We start from the raw sequence: 17,037 nt of genomic DNA on the forward strand, positions 1-17,037 counted from the left end.
GAGGAAACGGCTGGAATGATCGGCTTGCAATTTTCACACGACCCTCTTGGATATACTACTATGAACAAAAATTAGTAAGACTTCGTTCAGAATTTTAAAACTCCAAATTAATTTTTAAAAATCTATGTCGTCTCTCTTACACTTGTGCCAACGTTTTTTCCAATCTTCGAAAGAGTTGTTAAAGTCAAATTTCACAATAACTGTCTTTTGTAAAGTCACCATTTTGTAAAAAATCAAAATTTAACTAGTTCTTCGATCCCAACTTGTATTTATCTATAGTAATAACAATTTTGTCTGCTGCTTGATGATTTTGGATTTGAGCTAATTTAAAGCAGAAAGAATCTTCCACATATCAACACTCCTTTTTCCGAAGCAGGAGGGACACTCTTTAAATAACAAAAACTCAGCAACATTTGCCAGCAATAATCCAATATTAACCAACGATGTCTTGAAAACATGCAGTTCCAAACGATCAGCCGCCACCAAACTATTCTGGTAGAGATGTTGGTATGTTCTTTTTTCTTAGTATGAAGCGAAATATTTCTCTATTTTTGACGATTTTATCCATCAGATCTGAACAAGAGCATGTTAACCCTTTTTTGGAAACCTTCGCTACTTACCTACTTTTAGCAGACAGAAACGCATAGAAATTCCTTTTTAATTCAATTGCATTCTTTACAATATACAAGGTGCTTTCCAAAGAAAACAAGACATAAATGACGATCAACATGTGGGCTAATCAAAATCCGTGATCACCGAAAATTCCATCGAAAATCATTACTGAAATTTATGGAAATGGAATTGAACCTCTCCAAAACACCGATTTATCGCATTTTGACTCAACATTTGGGCTTACGAAAGGTGTGTGCACGGTTTGTTGCGCACAATTTGACTGACGACCAAAAGTTGCAAAGGATCCAACATTCTAAGGACGATTATTTGACCAAAAATCAAATTTTAACCATTAACCACTCCCCGTATTCACCTGATATGGCACCGTGCGACTTCTTCCTATTTGGAAAAATACATTTGCCCATGAAAGGAAAGCATTATACAGACGTAGAGGCCATTCAAAAGGCTTGCACCGGTATACTGGCCAACGAGCCAAAACTCTCATTCGACAAGGTTTTGGAAAAAACTGCATTGAAGCAGAAGGAGACTATTTTAAATAAAATAAGTACATTTTGCCGGAAAAACCATTTGTTCTGTTTTTGTTTTAAAGTCCTGTTTACTTTGAAACACACCTTGTAGACCACTCCATCGCGGGACCTTTACTTGTCGGTTCCTTCTTGGCTGACACACCTGGGAGGGATTTGTACGCGGAGATATCCGTTGAAGAAGAGGCGCAGTAGGCATTAAAGTTAAGAGGGAGGGTAGAAGGAGGAGTGTTTTGTCGGGAGCTCTCTATCAACTCTAGTTTTAGGCTAACAGAGCACTGCAGCGTCTTTCAAGCGGAAGTGGCTGCCATCAAGGTAGCGGCAGATATATTCCTCCGCAGTGCAGCCTCATGTCGAGAGGTGTGCATTCACTCCCACACTTACTCCATTGGGGCACACTCACCCCGATTTCATCCGATTGTAAACGAGTCGGTTGTTTGGTATCCATTTGCGTTCTAAATAGCACTGGACTTATGACTTGGCTAAGGAGACTTGCGGACCTCTAGGGAGTTTGGTAGTCACTTGTTAACAACCAAAGCCAACGCGATTGCGACATCTTTTTAGCTCAAAGTGAACCGTAAAACGTCCTCCGAACTAACCGAATTTTTACGATCCAGTCAGTTTTCAAGCAAAGTCAATCTCTTCTCCATTGTAGGCGTTCTGATTAGACACACCAAATAAGTACATATGAGGTGCGACTAAATATTTTGTCAGACTCTTTGATTATCTAGCCATTTTGATAATCTAGTCATTTTCTCTTCTGTTGCTAGGTTTTTGCAATAATGACATTAAAATTTTCGGTAGACATAGATCGACAACCTTAACAAATTTGTCGTAAGCTCAAAACTCTTCATCGATCTATCATGTTATGCACTTTAAGGAGTTTTTGGGTAACACAAAAAACAAATATCTGCCCAAGTGAAATCCATTGATTTTGGATCAACCCAACGACTTAACCTAAATTACCTAGCTTCAAACTATTTCATATATATATTTCCTTTATAAGAATCTAATTGAATAAAAACGAAGCGGATACTGTTTTTGTTAAAGTATAACCATTTATAACAAAAATGTGGCAGATACTTATAATTTTTATAAACAATATTACAGATACAATGTTTTTACAGGTAATGACTTCGAAAAAACCGCATAGTTTATATTTATATTTATATATAGTATATTTACATTGTTAAAAAAATCTTCCAAGTTTGTATTCGAGTTATTTTGAATCTCTATTTTTCTGAAAAACTATTATAATAAGGTTATATATACCTTAGGGTGATTCAAAACAAAATTTCTTTTTTTTTCGTTTGGTACTCGGAAAAATAGGTTCCTAGACACCTCTAAGAAAACCTCTCCTCCTACATACAAATTTCTATTTTTTCTTATTATGAGATAGAAAAATTTATATCTCGCTTCCAACTATCGGGTGATTTTTTAAGAGCTTGATAACTTTTTTTTAAAAAAAAACGCATAAAATTTGCAAAATCTCATCGGTTCTTTATTTGAAACGTTAGATTGGTTCATGACATTTACTTTTTGAAGATAATTTCATTTAAATGTTGACCGCGGCTGCGTCTTAGGTGGTCCATTCGGAAAGTCCAATTTTGGGCAACTTTTTCGAGCATTTCGGCCGGAATAGCTCGAATTTCTTCGGAAATGTTGTCTTCCAAAGCTGGAATAGTTGCTGGCTTATTTCTGTAGACTTTAGACTTGACGTAGCCCCACAAAAAATAGTCTAAAGGCGTTAAATCGCATGATCTTGGTGGCCAACTGCCCATGCATCCCGAAAAATGCACTGTTTGGTGTCTTTTGTACGCTGGTGGAATCATTGGACCGTATTTTTTCAAAGATGCTGTTGGACGCAACGTTACGGTGAATGGCGATCGCTATCGTTCGATGCTAACAAACTTTTTGTTGCCAAAAATGGAAGAACTGAACTTGGTTGACATGTGGTTTCAACAAGATGGCGCTACATGCCACACAGCTCGCGATTCTATGGCCATTTTGAGGGAAAACTTCGGAGAACAATTCATCTCAAGAAATGGACCCGTAAGTTGGCCACCAAGATCATCACCCGATACTTGAAAAAATATCTTGTTCCTTAGATTTTGTAGGAAATTGAATGCTCTACAAAAAAAGGTCACAATAATTTTTTCGTAAACCCAACCGTTTAAAAGATATTAACAGTTAAAATTTGATTATTTTTGGGAAAATTTTTTATTTCTTATAAATTTTATAACTCAAAGAAAAAAATCATTATGAATGATGAAACTCATAGGTTTTTAGAGAGGCTTTCTTAGAGGTGTCTAGGAACCTATTTTTCAAAGTACCAAACGAAAAAAAATAAAAATTTTTTTTTAATCACCCTAATATACCTACATATATATATGCGCTTATATATACAGTATAGTAGGTGTCGTTGAAAATAACGGTTATTAGTTGCTAATAAGCCACTTCAACGTTCGTAAACTCCAATGAAGCTGTTGCATGATGGGCATCGATGTTCGACATTACGAGCACAGCCTGTGCAATAAAGGCAGCAAGCGCACGGCCAAAAGCTGGAAATAAATATTTGGAATCAACAAAAATGTGCAAAAATTATATGGATTTATATTTTTCTGAACCCTTTGGAAGTATTTTGTAAAATTAATTAAAGTTAATCGGCTTTCAGTAAGAAAAATACTTAGTCGTAGGAGGAGCTCAGAATTGATAAAAACCGGTTAGGTTTATCTATTCTTCCAAGTTATCTGTTTAGTTAGGCGTTAAAATTTTCCTGAAATTCTGATCTTTGCAGGATTATTTTCGTAAGTCTGGCAAATTTCAATGTAGATTAAGAGCTACATTAATATTAATCCAAAAGTTTGGTTTCTGAGAGCTCAATCTTTGTTCGGAAACTATGTTTAACATCAATTCATAAATAAGACGATTTTGTTTGCAAACGAAGTTTATGGGATACTCAAGAATACTTGAAATGTGATATACGGTCCTTTATGAATACAAAATCAACTTTTAGGATCCGTTTGGTATAAGAGAACGTTAACAATTGACATCCTTACTTTTAAGGGACTCCCATATTAAATAGGTTACTGGAAGTCATATGTGAATTGAACAGCTGTTGTCTACTTTTTGGGTTCATCTATTCAAAATCATACGATAGATCGACTCCCAAATAAGTAGCCACTTGGAACAACATGAAACTAATTTAGTCTATTCAAAATCGCCATATAGAATTTCGAACTGTCTTCAGCTTCAGCAATGTAAAGCTTCTTAAATGTAAATATGTAGATAGCTGATCAGCAGTTACCGACGATTTTCGAACCCAAACTAATCATTCGAAAAAAATGGTAACCCTAGAACTAAGACCTACCCGATAACACATAAAAGCAAAGCTATCAAATGCGTTTTCGTGGATGATGTATGGTCCACGCTGGTGATTACTTGTTTATTGCAAGTTGGACAAATGATCGTGGCTGGTTCCGGACCCACCGGTGCTGACATATTGACTGGGAGCTGTAAAGAAAAAATGTTAATAATGTTAATTTTGAATTTGTTTAAATATTGTCAATTTTGATTTATATTATTTTATCTATATGTAGTATAGATAATTTATTATCTGTTCTTATAAATTAAAATTAGGTTTTTAGTGATCAGTGGCTTTTGACAGCATCTTGACTAACATATTATGTTTGCCACTATGTTTGTAACACTCAAAAGGAAAAGTCAAACACCCTATAATGTATATAACCTCACAACAAGCAATCTAATGGTTTTAAAACACAACTTCTTGAAGGCCATTCAATGTCAAAATTTCTTAAAATAATCGAATCTCCAAACTTTTCTCGCAATAATTCGATTGTGGCGCGTAGCCACCAGATGTTATGAAGATAAACTTCTTGCAGTGCGGCAATAAAAAGTCAGTTTTAATTGGTCTATATGTTCTTCATTGACAGTAACGGTTTCACCACTTTCGTTTTGAAAGAAGTACGGACTGATGATTCTACCAGTCCAAAACCCACACCAAACTGTCAATTTAGGTGAAAGTAATTATAGCTCATTACCTTTCAGATGAAAGTGAGCTCTATCGGAGATGATTTTCTTAAAATAATCGATATCGTTTTCAAGTTGTTCCACGGCAAAATCAGCAATCACGACAGTTACGGTGGTTTAATGGCTTCAGTGAGAACAAATGCATACGGATGGACTTTGTTCGTCGAAAGAGGACTTTGGTTTTCAATTGCCTACCTAGTCCAAAGAGTGATTCTGCTGACGTGTGAGAAAAGCAGCGGTTGTGATGACTGTGACATAGCGGCATAGGTGCTTTTTTTTTTTGTATCTCATTTAATGTCCGAAGAAATAGTTTTTATCTTTTAGACTTAAGAGGCTGTTAGAAGTAATAACCGATCAATGACAGTCATAACTGTACTCTTGTATAATACATAAAACATAGATTCGTCAAAGCCTAGAAAGTACCGAATCGAACGCACAAATGGCATCAAATAAATGGACTAGCATAATCAAATAGAGAAAAAAATAAGATGTTAAAAAGTTAATTGAATGGATAACTTTGTTGTTACTTTCACATTTAATTGTTCAACTAAGGAGCTTCAATAATAGACACACACCATACATTAAGTTTTCTACTCTATTAAAATTGAATTTTAATTATTTTTATAGACGAGTAAGCTTCAGCATTAATTAAAACAACATCTCGATTCACTTGATCAATTAAACTAAAATTTATTTTTGTACTTATTAAATGTGCAACATTCCGTGAATATTAATTTGTATAAGTATATGTATTATATATGTATGTATACATTTAGAGTAACTACCATATGCTCCATCTCCAGAGATGACGCCATCCTATCAACCTACAAATTTCACCTCCTTATTGTATTTTCGGTGCCACGAAGTTTTTTGTACTTGTCGTCGGTAAACATGTCTCCCGCACTGTTGTTTGTCGTTAGAAGTGACAACCGGAGTGAGGGTGCCAGCAAAGCAAGTGCGCAAATTGTTATTGCTTGATTACTGTAATAATGCAACTTTGGCACCAACTATTTCATAAACTGTATATATATTACATACATATATCTATACTTTTGCCGATATATGGTATATTGTGAATATAAGACCATTAGAACCGTAAGTATTTCTATAGGAATATCGCATGTAACCTGCTCAAATATGCCTTTACACATATACTTGCAAGTATTATATATTAATATACTAATTTTTGAAAGCTAGTAAATTTGTGCTTTTGCGAGAACCCAGCGTGAAACATATGAGATCTACTAAACAACTTGAAATCTTGTCGCAATCATAGTTGTTTTTACCAGACTTTTTCCAATAAGCAACTATGATGTAAGGCTAAAATTCCAGTCGGACCCAAACAATTGGAGAGAAGGTGAGGTGGAAACATCCAGGTACTTTCTACTACGTTGTCCAGATTTTGTAGACTGAGGTTGAAACATCTCGGCGGGTATACCTTCGGCGAAACAGGAGACATAGCCAAAACTGTCATTAGCCGTTTCAATACATTTTTATTTAGTTTTAGGTACCCCAAGGGGCTGTTTATAAGCTGTTTATGAGAGATCCCATTTAGGAACGACCTGTTAACCTTAGTCAACCCAGCATTTTTGTTTAAAACTTTCTCATTCCGATAAATATAAGAATACTGCAAAAGGTCTACAGGGAAGTATATCCTTAGGAGCGAAAACTTGTCCCATGTCAGTCGTCGATTAATTTTTCATCACTATGATAACTTTGCCGAAAGAGAAAAATCATAAGATATTCGCACCAGCTAAGTAAAAATGTTTTCCCTCCATTACAGTTTACAATTGCAAGCACTTTTGACATTGAGGGCCATGCATTTAGCCCACTCGCCTACAAGACTAATGTCTTATATGCAAATATTTATTTGTGGTCTTGTCAAAATCAATTAAATCAATTACCCATAGGCATTCGAGAAAATGCATTGAATATATATTTGGCTCCTGTTGATTTCTTCTTAACTCACTCATCGTAAAATGTTGTAATTTAATTTAATTTAAGAACATCTTTTGCACTTTATCACCAAACAACATGCAAATATACATTTGGTACATATGTATGTATAAGTAGGTAGTATAACCAGTATCTATTTTATCACAGAAGATGACGCCATCACTTCAAACCGAAAACTTCACTTACTTTCTTTATATATTTCTGACGATACGAAATTATTTGCAATCTTCCGACGACACGTCGTTGCTTGTTGGCACTCAGAACTACATTGAGAATCTCGTGCTGTTTGAGGAATCGTCAACACTTTTTTCCCTCAGCTCGCCAATATAGCCACACGCATACGTACATGTACAGCTGTGGTCAAATTCTTAGTAGTGTTCGTCGAAAGAATTATTAAATAAAAATCTATGCGCTATCGCCTTTAAAAAAATAAATTTTTTACAATAAAAGCCCTAAGAGTAAGTGAAACGAATCACAAAAAAAAAAAAAAAAAAAAACAAAACAGTTTTTAACTAATTTAAATGAATTATAAATATATCAAAAACATTTGTGAGGAATTTGGTGGTCAAAAACTTCTTAGTGTAAAAAAATTAAATCCAAAATTTCAACAAAAGGATTTTTTTAATTTTTTAAAATATTTCCTTTTTAATTTTTTTTTTTAATTGGAAATTGTTTTTAATTTATTAAATTAGTATTTAGTTGCGTTACCTTTCTTGTTTAGTATTGTAATGGCATTGAGTCAACAAGTTTTTGGCATCTTTCAATGGAAATAGACTCCCAAGTGTTCTTAACAGCTTCTCATAGTTTCCTAGTCGATGTCGGCTTACATCGGGCTACTGACTCCTAGATATCAGTCCACTTTTTTCAATGTCAGGGAATTAACATTCCTTTCCTCAAGCGGCTTTTTAGCAACTGTACTTTTGTGCTTGGGGTCATTATTCTGGTGGAACGTCCAAACAAGCGGCATACAGCAACATGGCTATCTAAACTATTTCGACATACGAATTACCAGTCATGTTTTCCTTAATCCAATAAAATGGTCCTACACCTTGCCAAGAAAAGCCCAAACCTAATACTCGCACTTCCGTGCTTTTCCATTTTTGTTGCATATTTCGGCTGGTATTTGGTATTGGGTGAACGTTTTACATATTGACGTAATCCTTAACCGCCACAGTTAACAATCTTAGATTCATCCGACTCTAAAATGTTCCGCCATTTTGTCCAATTTAAATGTTTTTTTTTGGCGATTCGAAATCTATTTTCAAAATGCGTTTTTAACAATAATGGCACTTTTCTTCGACTCACTTCGATTCACTCAGGTCGTGACCGAGCAAACGCCGGCGTACAGTTTCAATACTTGCAGCTTCATTAACACATTGAGGACGGCGCAGTTTTTAGTAGTCAGTTTCATCTGGCGGTATGAGGGTATTTTCATCTTCTTCAGAAGAGGAAAGTGACCGTTAAGATTCGGAAAAAGTGATGATGACACAGAATGGTTTTGATGCCAAATTATTTTTTATTTTATTAAAAAAAAATAGATCTGAATCAAAGACAGCGTGACCCACCGGTGGGTCACGCCGCCAGATGAAACATAAGTGCATGACCCACCGGTGGGTCACGCCGTCCTGAACGTGTTAAAGACATATTTTATCTCTTTAGCAGCCGCAAATGGTAACTGGTGCTCGCTTCCTTCCACGTTTTATATTACTTGGTACCAATAATATTTTGAGCTTCGACATAAGCTTTGCTCTCAGAAATCAATTTTTTTTCTATCATGGCGCACTACTTGGGCGTACAATTCTTATTTTTCGACATTGCTAAAATAAGACTAGTAATATTTTAACATTAAAACCCACAATTTCAATTAAATAAATGAATATCACCGCTATTTTTAAACGCTTTGCAAATAAAAAGTATCGCAATTGTAACAAAAAACAACAAGCTAAGCGAAAAAAGTCGGTGCATGTTCTCATGTCGACACCTGAAGATAACGGATTTTAAAGTGAACTCCAAAAGAAAAAATGCAATTAAAAAGGATTATACATACATATATAAAAATAATGCTAACAATCCTGAGAATTTGACCGCAACTGTATGACTGCTTCCCTGCAACACGTTGCTGAGCACTTTGGCTTCTAACACATTCACAGCTTTCTATTGGTGCGTAATTCAGGCTCCGAAAAAATGTTATTGCATTTGGTTAATATTCTATTGAGACGCACATAAATATATTTGCATAAGATACCGGTTATTACAACTAGAAGATGTATAATGTAATTTTTTTTCTGTAGGGTGCTTAGAAAAAGTGGTTAAACGTTTAAAGAAAGTAAAGGCTAAGTTCGGGTATAACCGCATACTCTTTGCTTTCGAAATTTTCAAGTGTTAGCAACTAATAGCAAAACCTTTCGTCCAAATATTTTTTTTAGGTTGGGATGACTGTCAGTGACATCTGTGCCAAATGTCACTTCAAAATATATGATTGGCTTTCTGAAGTACATAAAGTGCATTCGCGGATTTTTACGATAAGTGAAATTATTCAACGAAGAAGTTCCACTAAATTTTGTGTGCAGAATTAAATTTCTGGTGCCGAATCGTGTCGCGAGCAAGTGCTTTTGGTTGGTACAAGTTATTCAAAGAGGGTCGAGAACACGTTGACGACGAATCACGTTCAGGAGGCTATCAACTTCAACTGATGATCAACACGTCAATAAAATAAAGGAATTGGTACTTGAAAATCAACGAGTAACAGTCAGAGATCTTACTGGCATCATTGGAATATCGGAAGGATCAGTGAAAATCATTGTGATAGATCATTTGCCCCTAAGGATATTGAAATCACGATTTTCTCTAAAATCACTAAATTTTTTAGAAAACTAGCGTCCGGTTATTTTCTGAGTACCAGGGTGTGACGAAATGCATTATTACTGGCGATAAATCTTGGATCTATGCTTACGACCCGAAAATAGACGATCAATCAGCCGAAGATCGTGGCAATGGTGAGCTGAAGCCAAAAAAACCACGCCATAGCAGGTCAAAACTCAAGGTTATGTTAATTCAAGGTTTGGTTAACTCTGAATTCCTTCCAACCGGCCAAAGTGTCAACAAGTGTTTGAGTGTTAAGCGTTTGGTTTTTACACTACGATAATACACCGTCGTGTACTACATTAATTTTTCCTGAGTTTTTTGCCAAATTTTCAACCAAAGTCGTGACGCAATCAGCGTATTCGCATGACTCCCTGTGAACTTCTGGTTATTACACAAACTCAAACGAACGCTCCGGAGAAACCGTTGTGACTCAATTGAAGACATTTAACGTGAATTACTACGCGCATTGAAGGCTATTCCAGATATTGACTTTAACAAGTGTTTCGAGGATTGGTAAAATCGTTGGCACTAGTGCATTGGGGCCAAGGGTAAAGCTTTGAAGGGAATTATGAATTATGAAAAAAGTCTCACTATTTTTTGCTCATAGTCTCACTAAGATTCATTACTAAATTGGGTATATATCCAATCAACCGGAATATCAAAAATTACTTTCATGGTTTCCTGAACTGATTGCATTTACTTTTGATATTAAACTAAATTATGTTTATTCCAGAAAAGGTTACAACCAATTTATTTCTAATATGGCTCTACCAGAACTCTAAAACTTTGATGAAAATTTTAATTTTGGTGAAAAGTCAATCGTATTCGTGTTAAAAGGCTATGGTTTTCAAATACTTTCCTGAAAAATTGATTCAATATCTTTTTTTTATATTCTTGCAACAAGCTGCTATAGGGTTTGATCACCTACATATTTATATATATACATACATACATATATTAGTTAGCAACAATAACATTTAAAGCAATCAAAAGACACGCGCATCCGTTCTACTCGCAAAAGTGCTGACGATACGTCTAGCGCAGTGTGGCGTGATTCTCTGGAAATCCAGCGGAACGTGGGAACCGATGTCAGCAGAACTGCAAGCGCATTAAGTTACCATAAGAATTACATATAAAATTTGTTAAGTTTAGAGTTAAGCGAGCGGTTGAACAATAAAGGTCGTAAGACCAGAAAAAGAAGATAATTTTTACTTTCGACAAGTAAACCCATAACTGGCGCCCGAGCTAAAATAAGCTCCTACGTCGCGAAGGAAAATAAAAGGCGTTAAGAATACTTCTTCGGAGAACGTGGAGTGATAATAAAAACAACTGTACTAGTGTGAGATCAGGCCCCTTAGTAGCAGAGCAAAAAAGACGCGTTGGACGCAAGCCAACTCATCAGCACCTATCAACATTAACAACGAACAATATCAAGAGGCAAAGAATGAAAGTCGTTATTGTATTGTAAGTTAAGTGATAATTACTAATTAAGAACATTAAGTGAAACCCAGATTGTGAAATTTTTTTTTACCAAACTAAAATTGAAATAAAACCTTTAAGCATTAATTTGTAAGTGCAAAAACTGAAACGTTATTGAAGTAGAAAAGAAACCGATACGTAAAGAGTAGTGGACAGTGAGAAAAAAAATAAAACGAACTCTTTAACAGATCTGGTTCGTCCACCAGTAATCAGGACGAATGATCCTGCAGAAAATTCAGGATCATCTAACGTTACAATAAACGAAGATGACCTCGTAAACCTAATAGAAAGGGTAGCTTTAGACGTGGTAAACAGGCAGGGGCCCAGCATAGTTAGGGCAACCCTTAACCCGAATGCAGGCTTAGCAGACACTTGCGACCAAACCATCAATATAGAACATGCAAGCAACTTTTCAGATTTAGACACGATACCTGATGTGGTAAAATGTTTACGCGAATTCTCGGGAAATCCCGCCGAATTCAATTCGTGGAAAAAAGTGTAAGTCGAATATTAAATATTTACGAAGCGAGTAAGGGCACACCTAAATTCTACGGAATCCTTAACGTGATAAGGAATAAAATCTTCGGCAACGCGGATGCTGCCGTTGAGTCATACAATACACCCTTAGACTGGGGTGCTATTTGTAAATGTCTAACTTTACATTACGCCGACAAGCGTGATGTATCCACCCTAGAATACCAAATGACTTCTTTGGTTCAGGGAAATAGGTCAATTGAAGAATTTTACCAGGCCGTTTTATTCCAATTTATCTTTAATACTTAATAAGCTAGGCTGTATGGAGGTGGGTAGCGAGGCTCGTAATCTTTTTACTCACACATACAGAAACAAGGCGCTAGATACGTTTGTGCGCGGCCTCAACGGCGACTTGCCTAAACTATTGGGCATGAAGGAACCAATGGATCTGCCCCAAGCATTACACTTGTGCTTGAAGTTGGAAAATCAGGGATTCTGCACACGGTACGCACACAACACCAATATGGATCGTAGAGGGATGCAGCGAAACACCGCACCACCTTTAATATAATACCCAACGATTACCCTCCTCCCGCCCAATCGACGCGAGGGGCGCAATCCGCGAACGAGCGGAATACCTTCAAGAAATTTTCGGAGGCAAGTAAACCAACAAAATTTCTTCTCCGGAATTGCTTACTTACCACAGCCACAACCACAAATTATTTCACAAAATCTTCCTAATTAAAGACCTAATCAGAATTTAAATGCACAAACACAATTTAACCAACCACAACTTATTTCATATAACTTTCCAAATCAAAGATTTGATCGGAACTTAAATACACAAACACACCTAAACCAACCGCCTATGCGCCCCCCAAAACCGCCGGTGCCTATGGAGATAGATGAAACTTTGCGCTCGCGCCGCATTAACTATATGAACCGGCCGCAAAATAATCAATTATTCGGCAAAAGGCCACCACAGACCACTTCTGAAAAAAATCTCCAGCCACAAAAGGCATAACGCAATTTTCATATAAGTAATACTCCAAGCGCTACCTCGAACACTGGCTCAGAAGATAATCTGAATGATTATTTGGGTGTGGCAGACGACAATATACAGGATGAAGGACAATATTACGAATATAGCGATATTCATTTTTTAGTTTAAAAAGCTCTTCGTTGCCTTACTTTGAATGCCGCACGAAGAGCGGCGAAGTTTTCAAATTTTTAATTGACACTGGCTTCTGCCAGAATTATATTCAACCCAATTTAGCAAAAAAACTACTAGAAAACAAAGATATATTTTTAGCGAAAACTATTGCTGGTGATAAAGAAATAAAACACCACACATTTTTACAGCTTTTTAATCAAACAGAAACTTTAAAATTCTTTATACTACCCCCTTTAAGAACTTTTCATGGCATTTTGGGCTATGATAGCTTTCGGCAGCTAGATGCTGTAATTAACGGTAGAGAGGGAACCTTGACAATTAAAAATAATTAAAAATATTAATTAAAGAATTAGAAACAGACGCAGTAAATGCTATCAAAATACACGATGACAACATAACTCCCCATCAAAAAATAGCTCTACAGAAATTGGTTACAGAGCATCCTAACTTATTTTCAGAACCAGATGAACGGTTAACTTATACTACCAAAGTAGTGGGAGAGATCAGAACGTCATCCGATTCTCCAATATATAGTAAGTTTTATCCATATCCAGCATCGCTTAGAGGCGAAGTAGAGAAACAGGTGGAAAAACTACTAAACGATGCCATTATAAGACCATCCAGATCCCCCTATAATTCCCCTGTGTGGATCGTGGCAAAAAAACCCGATTCCAGTGGAAATAAACAGTATAGGTTAGTGATCGATTATAGAAAATTAAATAGTTTAACTATAGCGGATAAATATCCGATACCCGAAATAGAGGGTATGTTATCGCATTTAGGCAACAATTCGTTTTTTACCACGCTAGACCTCAAAAGTGGGTCCAGGTCCCACTAAAGCCGTCAGACATAGAAAAAACGGGATTTTCGGTGAATAATGGGAATGGAAGTTTACTCGGCTACCATTTGGGCTGAAAAATGCGCCCGCCATTTTCCAGCGTACACTTGACGATATCCTCCATGAACATGTAGGCAGGATTTGCTATGTGTATATATGTAGATGATATCATAATATTCGGAAAATCTGAAGAAGAACACTTACAGAATCTTCGAAAAGTTTGCGAAACTTTAGAGGAAGCAAATATGAAGATTCAACTGGACAAATGTCACTTTTTACAAAAGGATGTAGAATTTTTAGGATTTATAGTATCACAAGAGGGCATTAGAACTAACCCAAAAAAGGTAGAAGCAATTACTAATTTTCCCGAACCCAAAAATATTAAAGAATTGCGTTCAGTTTTAGGCCTATCAGGCTATTATCGTAGATTTATTCGCGATTACGCGAAATTACCAAAGCCATTAACAATCTTACTAAGAGGCGAAGAAGGCCGAATTTCAAAAAACAAGTCCGCAAAAGTACCGATTGAATTCAATGAACAAGCTAAAGAAGCATTTCAGAAAATTAAAAATACATTGGTTTCGGATGAGGTAATTTTATCTTTTCCAAATTACAATAACGATTTTGAACTCACAACTGATGCCTCAAATTTTGCACTTGGTGCCGTTCTTTCCCAAAGTGGAAAACCTATTTCTTTTATTTCGCGAACTCTAAGTAAGGCGGAGGAACATTACGCCGCAAACGAGAAGGAAATGCTAGCCATTGTCTGGGCATTATCCACTCTACGGAATTTTATGTACGGGCACGCTAAGGTCAAAATCTTTACAGACCATCAGCCCCTAACTTTTGCTTTAAGCAACAAAAATACAAATAGTAAAATGAAACGATGCAAGGCAGAACTAGAAGAGTATAATCACGAAATATTTCTTAAAACTAGTCGAACTAACGTTGTGGCTGATGCACTATCAAGAATTACAGCACAGCAACAAATAAATTCAATGTCGGTTATGACGCATAGCGATGACAGTTCAGGTCAAAACTTGATTCAATTCGTGGATGTACCTATCAACGTTTTCAAAAATCAGATATTTTTAATTGGTATACAGAATCAAGCTATAAATTTCAAATTGTTTTTCCAACTATTCACCGTCACACTATAACAGAAATAGAATTTAAGGTTTGCTTCGTCGAAAAAAGACCTTTTTTCGTGATTTTTTTTAGAAAAAATTATTGCTGTAGGTTTATTTTACTTATTATAATAACTTATTATAATAAGAAAGTACAACATTTGAAGGATACTTAAAAAAAAAATTATCGAAAAATAGAGAGGAATAACGGATTTATCGTCGATCTCTGCAGGCACCTCGAAAAAAAGTTGTTGTGCGGTGACCAGCCTACAGCATCACTGGATCATCTGAAATCAAAAAATCAAAATGCTTTCTTTAGATTATTAGTTTATCTTTCAATTGACGTCGAGTTTTTCTTAATTTTTTAATTTTTGGTACCATTTTCAAGCCAAAATGACGGTTTTAGACGAAAAAATCGACCTATTTGTTATTGTAAAATTCTTAGAAATTATAATTTTTGAAAAAACTCGACGTCATTCGAGAGCTACATATATATATGTAGAATATTTGTACAAAATTTCAAAACGATCGATGCGGTAGTTTTTTCTGTAGGCTGGTCACCGACTTTAAAAATAACATATTTGGGAAAATCGATTCAAAGTTTTGTACAACCAGCGCGGGTAGTTAGAGGTACCGTTATTCAACCTGCTGTAACTTCGTTAGTTTTTCTCCGAATGACCTAAAACTTTAACACAATATTCTTGAGATGTTTATGGTTCAGAAAAAAAAAAATTTAAAAAAATGGAAAAAAAAGTTGTCAAACCAAGCAATACAATTTCAATACATAAACAATTTCTAGTAAATCAAGCACTAAAAGAAGGTATGAATCAGAGAACGGCTTCCGTTGAGCGCAAAAATGTTCATGCACGATCAATACCCGAACTATCAGCCCATTCGGCTCAAGCGCTCAAAATGGCATTCGTGAAAGTTTTCGCTACTGAGCTAAATTCAGCTCAATTGCGGTAAATTCGTTTGCTTGCCGAGTTTATTCACGCTCGTGTTGAAACAGCTCTACTCAGGCGTTCGCTCATTCGGCTCAACAATGATCGTGTTGAATGAAAACAAAAACACAAAAAAGCAAACTCAACGCCTATGAGCAAACTCAATGGGTATGAGCAAACTCAACGCATATGAATGAACTCACTGTGCTTGAATAAAAGCGCCGTCTCCTTAAGCGATTTGCAGCACTTACATATGTCTGTTTAAATTTGAAGAATTTTTTGGCAAATATTTTAAAATATTGTTACAGCATTGGCAGTATATAAATCCATTCCAAATAGTGCCATCCTCTTTAATAATTTCAGATAATATATTCCAAACATGGCTCCTTCCCTTATGTCGGGCTGACAATGTGTAGGCGTTTTTACGTATTTTTTCTAAAATATCTTCTTGCTCCATATCGACGGGATGACAAATACATACTAAAATATAAGTTGTGTACCAAATTCTTAGTGCAATGCATGTGACACATAAGCTGATCGCGAACAAAGCATACAAAAACAATATACATACCAGAGAACTGCAAAACTCACTTTTTCCTTAAATCAGCTCATACGCAAAAGTTTCTATTCAATTCCAATCACAAAACGTTTGGATTGCCTTCAGAATAATACGAATACCACTAAAACTTCTGTGGCAATCATGGCCATTCTCACACTAGCAGCTTTTTCAATAATATTCTTCTGCCATAGGAGAAAGAAGATAATCCAGCAATCAAGCTTTACATCAGAAACATCGTCCAAGGGTAAGGACCCAACAGTACCAGAAATAGTACCAAAAACAGCAAACCCCATTACATACTTCAATTTTGACAACTTACCATATTTTTTATCAATTGAGGACAATTGATTTTAAGAAGGGAGGAGTTAGCAACAATAATATTTAAAGCAATCAAAAGACACGCGCATCCGTTCTACT

General features: G+C 35.8%; 2 protein-coding genes across 3 annotated transcripts in view; one reads left to right on the forward strand and one right to left on the reverse strand.

Annotated features, from left to right (window-relative positions):
• Nucleotides 1-17,037, forward strand: part of LOC126754571 (craniofacial development protein 2-like) — a 484,843-nt gene that overhangs the window by 461,404 nt on the left and 6,402 nt on the right. The window lies entirely within an intron of this gene.
• Nucleotides 3,348-7,448, reverse strand: LOC126754653 (lipopolysaccharide-induced tumor necrosis factor-alpha factor homolog). 2 transcript variants are annotated; one of them, XM_050466780.1, is made up of 3 exons: nucleotides 7,350-7,448; nucleotides 4,528-4,670; nucleotides 3,348-3,718 (listed from the first exon to the last, which is right to left on the reverse strand). In XM_050466780.1, the coding sequence occupies exons 2-3, from the start codon at nucleotides 4,656-4,658 to the stop codon at nucleotides 3,616-3,618; spliced, it is 234 nt and encodes a 77-aa protein (XP_050322737.1). In that variant the 5' UTR covers nucleotides 4,659-4,670; nucleotides 7,350-7,448; the 3' UTR covers nucleotides 3,348-3,615. The 2 variants fall into 2 exon arrangements, with proteins under 2 accessions (XP_050322737.1, XP_050322736.1); XM_050466779.1 differs by lacking the exon at nucleotides 7,350-7,448 and adding an exon at nucleotides 7,112-7,298.

Source organism: Bactrocera neohumeralis, chromosome 4, assembly GCF_024586455.1.
Source record: "Bactrocera neohumeralis isolate Rockhampton chromosome 4, APGP_CSIRO_Bneo_wtdbg2-racon-allhic-juicebox.fasta_v2, whole genome shotgun sequence".
Classification (NCBI taxonomy): Eukaryota; Metazoa; Arthropoda; class Insecta; order Diptera; family Tephritidae; genus Bactrocera; species Bactrocera neohumeralis.